Genomic DNA, 14,247 nt, shown 5'->3' on the forward strand with positions numbered 1-14,247 from the left:
TAAATACATCACAAAATACAATAGCAAAAGAAACAAAATGGAAAGAGAGACAAGAGACTGGGAAAAACAATAGCATAAAATATGACAAGGCTTAAGGTCACTTCATAAAGGTATTCAAATTCATAACAAAGCTATGAACAGAATATTTACATCAGAGTACATAAGAGAGTTTATAGACACAAGGAAAGACATCAGATTTTGATAGCAATCAAGGAAACTGAAGTATAACAAACTAGAAGTAACATTTTGTAGCAAGGAATTTAGAGGGAAAAAATGGTATAATTTGGTGTTAGGTTGTATTTTGATGGCACTGTGAGTGTATACTTTGGAAAGCGATATTATTGATAGGCACTAACATTTTTGTACCTCTTGGCTTATCGGAAATTATCCAAATAATATAATTCAACAAATGCACAAAGGTTTGCTTTACAATATTATTTTTGTAGCAAAACTTGGAAACTTTGTATTGTCCAGTAGAGGGGCAATTACTTTGTCTCAGGCAACAATAAAGGGTGGAATTCCAAGTTACCGTTCAATTTTGAAATTATGAAGATCATGAAGCTGCATAAACATGTTTATGTAATGCTAGATAAAAATAATTTAAAATTGAATGCATATAATAAACATAATGGAACGAATACACATGATCTTATCAAATACTCAGACTCTCTTTGAAGTAAATTTTAGCTCCATAATTATGGAAGAAACAAAAATTTAAACAATTTCTCCACGTTCAAGCTTTTAATGATAGACCCCCAAGCCTGTTCATTGCAGCATCCACCCATTTTTCCGTTTAATCCAATTAATCATCCTTTTGTGCCCAAAGGCTTGCACTTCCCGCTACATCATATTTTCAAAGAATTGGCAGCGCTATGCAAAATAGGAAATAGCTTTTAAAGTTTACGGGATCACAAGTTTTCCTCCTTCGCCTTTCAAACAACTTTTTAAACGTTATATCTGTTTTACAATAAAAAACTGAAAATGCAATTAAAGATAAAGGATCAAAGTCTTCCATCTATCCTGCCCCATCCACCCCTGGAACTTGAACTCTGTGCCAGTGCTGTTTACTAAAGGCTGGCAAAGGGCCGGCCTCAAGGAGGTGGGGCTGCGTCGCAAAAAAAAAAAAAAAAAAAAAGCCACGCAAAAACCCGCCGTGCTGCTTTACGGCACTCGCTCCGCCCCTCCAGGTGCGGGAAGCTGAAGCCGGGAAACATGGTGGCCGCCTGCTTTCTCAGCAAGGGTTTGACTACCCTGGTAGGGTTGTTGCTTTTGTCCTTCGGCAGCTTGGCCGCTAGTCAGATCGAGGTAGGAGTCAGGCCCTCCGAGCGACAGGGCCCTGGGAGGACAGCTCTGTCGTGGCTGTGAGCGCACCAGCAGATTGCGATTCACAGCAGCCGAGGGGAGCATCAGCATCTTACTAGGCTGACCGGGCTGTGTGTGGGGGAGGGTGTCTGTCACAGGGGATGGGATAGGACAGTGTCGATCTGTTTCGCCCTTTTAAAACGACGAATTTAAAGAATCAAATCTCAGGAGACGGGGGAGGACCTGATCCACTGCTCGGACGAGTGTGCAGTCCCTAGCAGTGGAAATGTGAGCACAGTAGTGAAGCACCTACCTTCCTACTACTAAACTACACTGCTCCCCTTTGATAGGAGTCAGATGTCTACGGTGTTTTATTTTTGGCTCACAGGACGTTCTGGCGCTTTATCAAGCTTTTACTCTATCCAGTACTCTGACAGTACTTAAGGCCAGTTCTACAGTCTAGATATTTTCAGGCCTGCATATCCTGTTGGCTAGGGGGCCGGGATAGTTGGCCGACATTTGAAAATCTATATCCAAAGTTTCATCTTCTGCCTAGCCCACCTCCTATGGGATTGCTACTAAGTCAGAAACCTATTTGTTGTTTTAATAAACTCTTTTTATCTCACGTGTTGATCACTAAATTCTGTGTTCTGAACTTTAAAAAATTGCTTTCACCCTTCCAGTTCCACTGGCATAAGGTGGGCCTTGGTCATTTCTTGCCTACACTATTGCAAGAACTATCTTGTTTCCCCCCAGGCTTTCAAAGTCTCTCACTTAGATGCTAGATTAGTCTTCATAAAAGGCAAACCCAGTCAGTTTGTTCTATTGATTTAATTCTTTTCCCATTGCATACACAGGAAAGTCTAAAAATCATAATCTGGTCTTTGCCCACTTTTTGATCTTCTTATTGGAGTCCATTCTTTCTACCGCCTAAGTACCTTGAGTTTAGACCAATGAGTTCTAAACTTTTTGAATGCATACCCTCCAGTTAGGAAAGATGGCGCATGCACCCTCTCTCCATATCCATGAATTACTGCTAATCTACATAGTCAGTATTTATAAGGTATATTTTTTATGTAATACAAATATGAATAGAACTTCTGCTATTTTCCTCCTTTATTTCAGTGCATTATTTTGTATACTTCATTCTGGACACCATTATATTTTTTGTAGTTAGGTTGTTGCTGTGCTTTTTCACATTATCCATGTTTTTTTTTAACCTTTTGTTTCTTCTTTCTTTTTACTAAGATGCAGTAAAAGCATAACCTCTGTAGAGCCTTTCCTTATCCCTTGCCTTTGCTTATACTGTTGTAATTTGTACACTTATCTACTTAGCATTCATCTGCTATAATCCATATATGCTTTGCAGTATCTATTATTCCTTCATCTTTCACTTAAGAGTGCAATAGCTCCCTAACTGGTCTGCCTCAAGTCTTTCTTTCTGCCAGTCTGTTTTCCAAGCTGCAGCCAGAGTAACTTTTAAAAATGCAAATCAGATCATGTCACCCATAAACACCTTAATGTTTCCTTAAGGATAAAGAACAGAATCTTCATTATGGCCCATGAACAAGGCCCTTCTCTCTGACTTCGAGTTGTGCTAATCTTTTAGTTTCTCAAAGCATTTAAGCTCCTATCTGCCATTAGGGCGGATGTTCCTTCTGTCTGGAATTATCTTCCCTATTCTGTTCATCTTTTGAATCCTAAGCTAAATGTCACTTCTCTAGGGAAAACTTCGCTGATGCCTTCCCACTTGCTACTGCCAGAATCAGGTCAGGTCAGATCTATCTGGGAATCTATTGTGCTCTTTCATGATACTGTATGTCTTATCTCTATAGAATTTATAGTTTGCCCTATTCTGCTTAATGTATGCCTATCAAATTGGATAGTGTTCTCTTTGGAGGCAAGTACTATGAATGTTTTTGCCCATCATTGTATTCTGAGCATTCAGGACAGTGTCTGGCACATGGCACCCAATGAATGTGATGAATGAATGAATGTTACATTGCAGTGTAACATGTTTGCTTGCTTCTTTATTGAATTCTGGGGTTCTTGAGAGAAAGCAGCTTGCTTTTTAGTGATTTTTGTATCACGGTACATTACATGTAACTGGCACATGATAGGTGCTCCATTCATTATATATAGAATGAATAACTTTGCAATGCCTATATTGTGTAAACAATCACAAAAGAGTTTTGCCATATCAGATTTTTCACTAAAGTCTTAATGATGTAAGAATTTTCAGCTAGAAGGGACATGTGAGATTATTGGGTCAGATCTTACTTTCTACACGAGGAAAGTCAAGTCTAAAGAGCTAAGTGACTTATCCCAGTCTCATAGCCATGTTCAAAATTTTAAACTAATGCTTTATCCACTATAGCACATTGTTTTCTTTTGCATCGAGGCAGCTCTTGAGAAAGGTTAAAAAATATATATGTACATATGATAAACAGATTTGAGGGAATTTTTTATTTTATTCTCCCTGAAATTTTCTTGCCAGATGAAAATTAAAACAGCTAACATTTGTTGCGCAATTACTATGTTCCAGTCACCATTCCTGCCTTCTGTGTGTCAGGTTATATTACTACTCTTTTATAGATGGGGAAATGGAGGCACAGAGAAGCTTTCCTAAGCTTTTACAGCTAGTAAATAATAGGGCCCAAATTTGAATCCAGGCAGTCTGACTTCTCATAATTAATACTGTTTGGTAGCAGATCTGGGGTCATTAAGGTTCATATTCACAGTTATTTTAATATATAATAGATATCATGTTCTTTTGGTGTCTGGATATTATTGGATGTTGAAGTTTTCTGCTGTTCCACAATGGCAAATATGGTTCAGACTTCTCACAGATTAGCGAAATGGTACATGGCAGCGTGCTAGAGAATGTGCTCAATCAAATATATTGATGTGTTCAGATAAAGTAATGGGAAGCATCCACTACAGAGTAGGAAATAATGAATGAGACTTCAATAAGAAGGGTATTAATTGGGGTGCCTGGGTGGCTCAGTCGTTAAGTGTCTGCCTTCTGCTCAGGTCATGATCCCAGGGTCCTGGGATCAAGCCCCATTTCCCTGCTCGGCGGGAAGCCTCCTTCTCCCTCTCCCACTCCCCCTGCATGTGTTCCCTCTGTAGCTGTCTCTCTGTCAAAAAATAAATCTTTAAAAAAAAAAGAAGGGTATTGTTATGTGGAGAATCAAGGCATGAAAATAAGTCATTCACAATTTGAAGACTGAATGGAAAACTAGAAGCATATGAGGAAGAGCTGGTTGTGTTTGAGATAAAAGTGTTTAAAAACAAGCAGCCCCCACTTCCAGGGCCCCCTAGTGAAAAATAAAATGTCCTTTATAAGGTCAAATACTAGAACTTTTATAAATTTGCATAATGTTAATTTACTGTCATTATAACTAAAGACTCCATGAATCTTAACTGTTCTTTATCAGTCTTTATTCTCAGAAATGTGGCTTTTCTAATGTTTTTGAAATTATTTGATTTGTAGGATCAAGCAGAACAGTTCTTTAGAAGTGGCCATACAAACAACTGGGCTGTTTTGGTAAGTATGTTCTATAAAGGTAAATGTTGTTGTTCACATTAGATATGTGTTTGAGAACTTTTGTGTGAACCAGATTTTTGAAAAAAAAATTTTCTCTCCTTATTTTGATTTGACTATATTTTAAATTGACTTTATATCAACTAACATTCTGGCCTTCAGTATATTGTCAAGTGGTGATGTGTAAATAAACATAAGAGTATACTAGGGATACTATTGTTAAAGGAAGCATCTTATAAAATGTACAATTATTTTAATGATGGGAACTAGTAATTGTATTTCTTATCTATAATATTAGTTTGTAGATATTCTCTATTTAGGCTATTTTTTTTTACTTTTTTTTTTCTGCCCACAAAAATAAATGATCGTCATAGAAAATGCAAATTATATGGAAAAGTTTAGGAGCGGACAGATTAATTTTATCTTAGGTGACTCTCCCCTCAATTAAAAAAAAAAAGGAAGACAGAAAATATCTTCAAGTCCCATACATGCCAGATTTAACATTTTGATTCTTCTGGCCTTCTTTCCCTTCACATATAAGCATAAAGATAAATGATTTTATGTAACTAGGGTCATCTAATACCTGTTATTTTGCAGCCCCATAGCAGTATATCTTGGAGATCTTCCTCTGTCAATATGGAGATGCATAATCCTTTCCAAAGGCTGTATTATTTTGTATTTTATGAATGAACCGTAGTCTCTAGTTCATGGGCATTTAGATTCTAAATTTTTTATTTTAAACAAGACTGTGTTGGACAGCCTTATACATACACCTTTGTGAATTTGACTAATTTTCTTTTAGGATAAATTCCTAAGCCATAAGACTCGTAAGTTATGGAGCATAATTGTTCTCTAGAAATGCTGTACCTCTTTTTTCTAATTCCAAGACAACTGTGTATTATTAACTTTGCCATTTCTTTTTGACTGCTGGGTAACAAATTAAATTTTGTTTTAATTTGAATTGTTTTGATTCTTAGTAAGGTTTGCTTATTGGAGCATTTTTTTCTTTTGCCTTTTTTTTTCTTGGTGTAAATTACCATCTTAATTTATCTGGATTTATAAGTTTGTATTTTTAATTTCCCTAATAGAATATATGTCATCAATTTTGTTTTTCCTGCACTTGGAAAGTATTTGGATAGTAGTTTCACTGCTGGGGATTTATTTAATGACATTTACATGATTAGGAGATATAATAAATTTGACTTAATGAAAAAATTGTAGAAAAGGGTTGGCTGGAAGAAAGAATGAGGAAATAAGGAGGCAGGAAAGGAAGTGAATTTTTGTGAAAAAGGAAGGGGGCTCATGGGTCATTTTATTATTTTTCAACAAAGAACACCTATATGCTACTCCTCAAAAGAGATTTTATGAAGGAATCGAACAAAAAGGAATCCTTATCTCAAGATAAGGAGACAGGTTTTCAGTGACCACTCAGGCCATGATCTACCAATTCCATGGGATAACTTGCTCTTCAGAAACCAAGGGCTTTTCAACAACTAGTTTCTCTATGGGAATTCCTAAAAAAAGGGAGTAACTGCCTATGTTCAGACAATTAATTGCCAAAGGGCTCATCCTTTAGAATAAGAGCCTATTCGCTTACACTGCACACACACTGAAGCTTTCCTTGTCTGGAAAACCTCTAACTGAGCCCCTCTTCAACCTCAGTAACTTGAGTCTCAGATGAGAAATGAAATGAGGATGAAAAAGAATTATTACTGAGCATTTCACAATTGCAGTTTCGTATTGTGTACAATAGTTTACACATTAACTCAGACTTTAGTAAAGTGAGACTTTAGTGAATTGTTTTTTCTTAAATGAAAAATCATGAAATTTGACCAGAGCCAAGTTGAAAGTACTAAACATGCATTTTTTCAATGTTATGTAATTCAGATTTTAAAAATACACGTTTTTCTCTACCAGTTTGAATTACTTTGTTTTTACTCTTGACTAAAGGATGAGAGGTAAATGGAATGCTCCTTTGCCACTGTACTGTGACTGAGAAACTTTCGCCACCAGAGGGAGATAGAAGGAAAATTGGATTCCATTTTAGTTTCAAGATCTGCTGAGTAAATCATTTTTGCTCCTGTTTAATAAAAAAAAGTTAAAATGATAATCCTTACTCATGGTTAAAAAAAAGTACAATGAGGAAGGGTATAAACTGAAAAATCATTGTACACTTATTTGATTCCCATTTTTATTCTCTATGATCACCATTATTATTTTCTTGTGCATCCTTTCAGAAATTTCCAATGCATAAAGTTACATTCTACCCCTCCCTCCTTTTAAAAAGACTAATGGATCATATCACATGCTGTCTTACAACTGGCTTTTTCTTGGTATTTCATTTTGAGAATATGAATAATTTATATTAAGTTGATATTTCTTGGTCCCTTCTCTTTTGCCACCATTTCATGTCTAGTAAATTACTGGTGAAAATGAAGGCAGTTTCTTAGGTTTATGCTTAAATACTATAATAGCTGAGAAAAGCCTTTTGGGTGTGGTAAATTGCACTGAATATACAGGTTTTTATTATGACTAATTCAGATATAAATTATTTCTGCTTAAGTTATGTAATCTATAGATTTCTAGCTTTTTAATTTCGATTTTTGCTATACAGGCAATGTTATAATGAAAATTCTTGATTACATATTTTTGTATACTTATATAAGCTAAGTCGAAAGATAAATATATATTCAAACTTGATATATGTTGCAAATTACCCTTGTAGAAGGTTTATATTAGTTTACATTCCCAACAGTAGGATATGAGTTATTCATTTCCCCACACGATTGCCAATACTATGAATTGTCATGGACTTTTGAATACTCAATTCGATTTGTGTTTTTTAAATTATGATAAAAGTTGAGCATCTTTAAGAGTTTATTGTCCATTTTGAATACCTTTATTATGAAATGGTTGGTCTCATCCTTTTCCCATTTTTGAAAATTGGGTGGTTCATTTTTCCTACTGAGTTATAATTATTTCAAGTTTTTTTTTTTTAAAGATTTTATTTATTTATTTGACAGAGAGAGACAGAGGCAGCTGGAGAGGGAACACAAACAGGGGGAGTGGGAGAGGGAGAAGCAGGCTCCCAGCCGAGCAGGGAGCCCGATGCGGGGCTTAATCCTTGGACCCTGGGATCATGACCTGATTCGAAGGCAGACGCTTAATGACTGAGCCACCCAAGCACCCCTGTTTCAAGTGTTTTATCTCACTTAGGACTTAATGGTATTTTTGACACACGGAATTTTACATTTTAATGTAGTCAAAAATTATAGTCTTTCCTTATTGGATTCCAGGTTGAAAATTCATTTTAATAAAAAAATCTTGTAGTACCTTTCCGTTTGCAGGGGCAGGAACATTTATATGATTCTCAAAGCTGTCATTATACCTACGACCAGCAAAGGCATGTAGTAGGAGATAGGGAGGGTGCTCAGAGGTAGGTATACTTCTTTGGAATGGATTTCCCAGGGCGCTGATTTTTTGAGGCACAGTGTTAGATTTGCCTTGTACCTTTGGTATCATTTTTAGGAATCAGTTTGTTGTTTTTTTAAATGTAAAACTTAATTTGGATTGTTTCTAGTTTTTTATTAGGTTCAACAGCTTCTTTATAATGTATTCTCTTGTGTACATGTAAAAGTGTTTTGTGTTATCTATCTATCTAATGTTTTTCATAACTAGAATTTGGAAGCAATCCAGAGTGAAAGGAACATTATATAACCCAAGAAAGTTAATTTTCTATTCTGTGAAGAGATTATGGGCATTGCCTTTGATTCTAAAGAATTTAATCTTTTAGACTTAGGAACATTATAGAATCACGTAAATTGAGAGTAACTAAGTTGGTTCAGTATTTGATTAAATTCCCCAAAGATTTGGTTTCTCTTAAGCTGAATGGCCTTTTTATTTAATAGCAGTTATGAAAGACCTCTTTCTAGAGAGATTGGTTTTTTTTGACAATTCTTTATATGCTTTCCTGTTTGTAAGCCTATATTATGATATACTCTTTTTCTAGGCATCTCTAAATCCTACTTAAAGAGAAATAATTCTATAAGTTGGTGGCTTATTTTGATTCATAACAATAATGTATTTGTTTTAATACTTTAGGTATGTACATCCCGGTTCTGGTTTAATTATCGGCATGTTGCAAATACTCTCTCTGTTTACAGAAGTGTCAAGAGGCTAGGTATTCCTGACAGGTAAGAATTCTTAACAAAGCTTAACTCTGAACTTCAGGGAAAATTACCCCTAGACAGTTGTTATTATTTTTGCATTTTTGTCTTGCTTTGGAAGAGATAAAGAAACCTGATTTGAAGGTTTTTTTTTTTTTATTTTTGTTAGAGCATACTATCATGTATAAAATAGCTGTTACTTAAGACCATAAAGTCAAATTATATAAAACAACAATCAGTACCTTATAAGGTGAAAAGATTTGATAAAGTATAATTGTTTAGTGTCATTTACTTAATTATTAAATGCTTCAGTCTTTGTGTTTAATTGCAGGCAACAGAAGACAATTTTGACTGATTCAAGTAGAAAAGTAATTTACTGAAAGCATATTGATTAGTTCACTAAGTTGCTGGGAAGGCTGTAAATGGCCTTAAGTCAGGACCATGTTAGATTAGGTAGCAAGAAAGACATCTGAAAATCCTGGCATAAAACCATGCATTGACAATAATGCTGTCACAGATTGCTGGCTAAACTCTGCTGCTGCATAGCTGCTACCATTACCTTGGGAAACTTAATGTTGCTGCTGCCAAAATCCAGCCTTTGCTATCCCAGCCTCTTACTGTCTCTAGCTCTTAATTTAGACTCCTTGGTGGGAAAGTCATATTGGCAGAGCACGGATTAAAGTGCCTGTGTTCACGCTCAAGGGGTGACAGGAAGAATGACTGTATGGCATTTTTAGCTTCTATAAATGGGGGTGGGCTCTGCCTTCTATGGAGACTCATAAAGTGGGATATTTCCTAATTACATGAGGGAGTTCGGGTATGAGGCAAAACCCCTGTGCCTCCACCCAGATACATGTTCTCTGCATTTGGTTTGTCAGGTACGATAGAGCTGTTTTTGCTACCACCAACATAGTTCTAGAAGAAACTGCATTCAATTTGCTTATTTAGGTTTGATTTATTTAGTCCTGTGTTCCTCTCTTCCTTTGAGGCAGAATAGAAAGAACTTTGCAACCAGATAGATCTGAGTTTGAAATCTGGGTTAGTGGTGATTTTCGTTAAGTCACTTCATCATGCTAAGCCTGTCTCCTTGTCTACTACATGGTCATAATAGTACCTTCTTTGCAGGATTCAGATCCTCGCAGTAAAAAGCAAATAGAGATATGTATAAAGTGCTGCAGGAGCAGAAAGGAAGCAGTGAATGACTCAGGAAACAAAGATATATTACATTCTATGTAAATAGATCACGTTAGCCTGAGAAGCTGACAAGAACTCTTAATTTAATTCCTGGATTTCATCTGGAAATTAAAGGCAACTCAATAATACTACCATTTTAAAAATTATATTAAATTAAGTCTGAGAAAGAATGCTTTGCTATATCAAGTTTACAGGTATTATTCTTATAATTAGCCAATTATTATAATTTGTCAATTGGTTCTCTTCTAATAGGGCTATGTGGTTAGTCCTTTGGCTTTGAACTGCCGTTGCTTCTATACCCTATGTCCTCCAAGGAGTTACTCTGCACAGTTTGGCAATAGTTTTCACTTAGGAAATGAGTCTTTGGTCTATAGGTTATTATGATATGTTTAAATGGTCTAAGTAAGATTTAGAGGGACTTTTTAGAAATAGAATATAATCGTAGGATGTATTTTATATATTATAATTGGTAGGTTTCCCCTGGGTTTCTGAAGAATGTTCTTTAAAAGCTTATTCCTGTTTCACCCGATAGCCTGTCTACGTCTCTGTTTATGACATCTTTTTTGGGGAATGAATTGAGGATTTAAACCATTTGTTATTTTATAAACAGAGATCAATATAAAAGATTCAATTTAGCTTTTAGCCTATTTATGGTGAATATTCCTCTCACTGGTGACTTGTCTTACTTTACTCCTACCTGGAATTAAGTATAAAGGTATCTCTAGCTAAATTCTTAGGAAGTAAATTATTATAAAGTAACAGTTTGGAAACTTAAAATCATTAAGAACAGTTTTTAGTTTTAAAGCTTGAATTTCAAAATACAGTTTGAATTTATTTTTATACATTATGGAACATTTTTAAGTTAAAAATGTTATAACTTTTGTTCATATTCGAGGTATATATGCTGAGAAAAATGATTGTTACATTTAATAAAAATTATGAGTAGAGCTCTGTTTTGGTTTTGTTTTTTAATTTGTTTGATTTTCAAGGGAGCATTTTGCCTTTGTCTTGAAATGCAAGGATTTGCATTTAATTTTCCCAGAGACTTCCATAAGAAATTAGTTCATGTCACAAATCATTTGTTGAAATACATGACACAAGTGATTGCCTTTTATTTTGGAAGTTCACGTCACTTCCATAGGTCCCGTTTGAAATGTCACATTAGTCATGTCACTACTCTTGTTCAGATTCCTCTCTCATCTTCTGTCTGTATTTCACACTTCCAACCATACTGAGCCATTCTCTCTGCCTGGAATGGTTGTCTGTACTTCTGGCTCACTTCTGCCAAAACCTGGCTGTGATTCCAAATCTCTTGTGGTTAAAAATACAGATTTCTTGGCCCACCTCTGGTGATTCTAATTCACCAGCTCTTAAGTGACGCCTAGACACCAGGTTTAGATGGAGTTCTGATGCACAATCAAGTATAGGAAGCACAGCTTCAATTTATACCTGACCTTCCAAACTTACTTTACTCTAATACTTCTTTAAAAAAGCCTTTCCTGACGCCTTTCTTTGCTTCTGTGGTATCCTGTGTACATCTTGATTATAACATGATTATATGAATTATAGTATGTCTCCCTCATTAGATTATAAACTCTTTGAAAGGAATACGGATATTTTATTTCATTTTGTACTTCTAGCATCTAGCACAGTGCCTGACATATAGTAGACTCTTAATAGGTATTGGATAAATAAACAAGTGACTTGGAAATACTTTGTCAGGTAGGCAAAGCAAACACAAGTTTGTACTTTAAAAATAAAAATACTTCTCTTTCCTGAATTGTGTTAGTTTAGTTTTTAGCAAATGTTAATATGATATAAAAGCCATTTTAATAAGTAGTTTGTCAGAACTTTATAATACTATTTCAAAATGTTGACTCAGGGGAAAGGATTTTAATGGTTATGGGGGAAAATAAAGAGACATACTGTTATTGTTTTTATAAGTAAGTTTCATGGAGGACAGGTGTTTTATACTTTGTGTCCATGCTTTCTGTAACCTTACCCGCCCTCAGGTACTTTTTTTTTATTTGCCTGGTTTTAATTCTTTAAACATTTTGCTTTTTTGGGAATTTTTTGCTCTCAAATAATTGTTTTGGACTAAATCTCTGTTTTGCTACCTTTGATATGCTTAAAATGCTTAGGAATGAGGGAGAGAAAAGGCATAAAGCAGAGGTTAGGCCCCAAAATTGGTATGTGAAACAAAAATTGAGCCAAAATTATTCTTGAAAGTTTCTTAAATAGCACATAAAGTACAATATAGTATTGTCTTCCATCAAGTCTGACACAGCCAGTTTTTCCTTAAGTGCTAGGGCAGAGTACTGTTTTCTTTTTCTTTGGTGGAGCACTTGATGAAGTGGTTTACTTAGGACTAGGGGATATGTTATGTGAAAGTACATCTCCTTAAGAGTAGAATTATAATGCTCATGCTGTAAGAGGCATACAGGGATTGAGACTGACTGAGAGGATATAGAATCAGAGCTTCCATCTCATGTTTACTTTGGAGAGTAAATGCATTGACTATTAGGGTGGGTGAGATCTGTCCCCCTACTTTTTTTTTGGCTGAATGCATAAGATTAGCTTTATGGAGTTAAATGTGTACATAGTTTTTCTTAAAATATGATTTAGCTCTACTACAAATAGGGTGGATGTGAGTTTTTGTAATGATCCCTGTCTGATAAACTATTTCTGTAGTTAAATCCAACAGCAGCTTTTCTGACTCCATTTTTCCTCCTTACTCTATATTTTAATCATTATGTAAGATTAATATTCCTGTTTTAAACCTTTTTCTTCATCTCCCCTTATTCATAAACTCTTGGTGTATGCAAAATAAAGTTCAAGTCCCCTATGCTAGTACTCAAGGCTTTTGTAGTCTGGTTCCAAATCTGACATTCTGATTATTTCATTTCAGTCCCTATGCTTCAGCCACTTCCTTCTTGCAAATTCCTGTATTGGCCTCTGTCATTGCCTTACACTGGTCATTCCACCTATGGTTCTTTTCTTCCTCCCTCTATCTAGTTTTCCTACGCCCAGATTCAATTTATACATTCCCTAGAGCTTTCTTGGTCCTTCTTGCATAAATATTTTATTTATACTTTTGTCATGGGACTTTTTTTGTATGTATTGATCTAATTTCTTCAGTGCTGGTTCTCATACTATGTAATCCTCACAGTACATTCTTTAGTATACTGTACAGAGTTGAATGAATGAATGAATGAATAGTATGCTAAAAACTACTAGCCAAGTGGAATTGATTGGTCTAGGCTAGAAAGGAAATATTTATGAATACTGCTTATTTATATTCCTTTTATTTATTTATTTTTTTAAGTAAGCTCTACACCCAGTGTGAGGCTTGAGCTCACAAACCCAAGATCAAGGTCAACAAATTGTGTTGGGAAAACTGGACAGCTACATGAAAAAGAATGAAATTGTACCACTTTCTTTTGCCATACATAAAAACAAACTCAAAATGGGTTAGAGACCTAGATGTGAGACCTGAAACCATAAAATTCCTAGAAGAAAACATAGGCAGTAATCTCTTTGACATCAACCATAGGGACATTTTTGTATTTATGCTTCCTTTGGCAAGGGAAACAAAAGCAAAATTAAACTATTGGGACTATACCAAAATAAAAAGTTTTTGCACAGTGAAGGAAACCATCAATAAAACCAAAGGCCAACCTACTGAATGGGAGAAGATATTTGCAAATGATGTATCTGATAAGGGGTTAATACCCAAAATATATAAAGAACATACAACTCAACACACACACACACACACAATCCAGTTTAAAAATGGGCAGAGGACATGAATGGACTTTTTTCCAAAGAAGACATACAGATAGCCAGCAGACACACGAAAAGATGCTCAACTTCACTAATCATCAAGGAAATGCAAATGAAAACAACAAGTGAGATACACAGTTGTAACAATGGCTAAAATAAAAAAATGGAAAATAACAAGTGTTGACAAGGATGTGGAGAAAAGCTTCGTGCCCCATTGGTGGGAATGCAACCTGGTGCAGCCACTGTGGAAAACAG

At 35.3% G+C, this 14,247-nt stretch overlaps 1 protein-coding gene across 1 annotated transcript in view; it reads left to right on the forward strand.

Moving 5' to 3' along the window:
• Positions 1-1,191: 1,191 nt before the first annotated feature.
• PIGK (phosphatidylinositol glycan anchor biosynthesis class K) overlaps positions 1,192-14,247 on the forward strand; it is a 109,431-nt gene continuing 96,375 nt past the window's right edge. The window contains exons 1-3 of the mRNA XM_028102593.2: positions 1,192-1,305; positions 4,799-4,852; positions 8,951-9,042. Of these exons, the coding sequence (XP_027958394.1) occupies positions 1,213-1,305; positions 4,799-4,852; positions 8,951-9,042 (239 nt within the window). The 5' untranslated portion in view covers positions 1,192-1,212. The remainder of the gene's footprint in view (positions 1,306-4,798; positions 4,853-8,950; positions 9,043-14,247) is intronic.

This window comes from Eumetopias jubatus, unplaced genomic scaffold, assembly GCF_037043125.1.
Source record: "Eumetopias jubatus isolate StellerSeaLion01/CBP00866 unplaced genomic scaffold, mEumJub1_p1.0 scaffold_4, whole genome shotgun sequence".
Classification (NCBI taxonomy): Eukaryota; Metazoa; Chordata; class Mammalia; order Carnivora; family Otariidae; genus Eumetopias; species Eumetopias jubatus.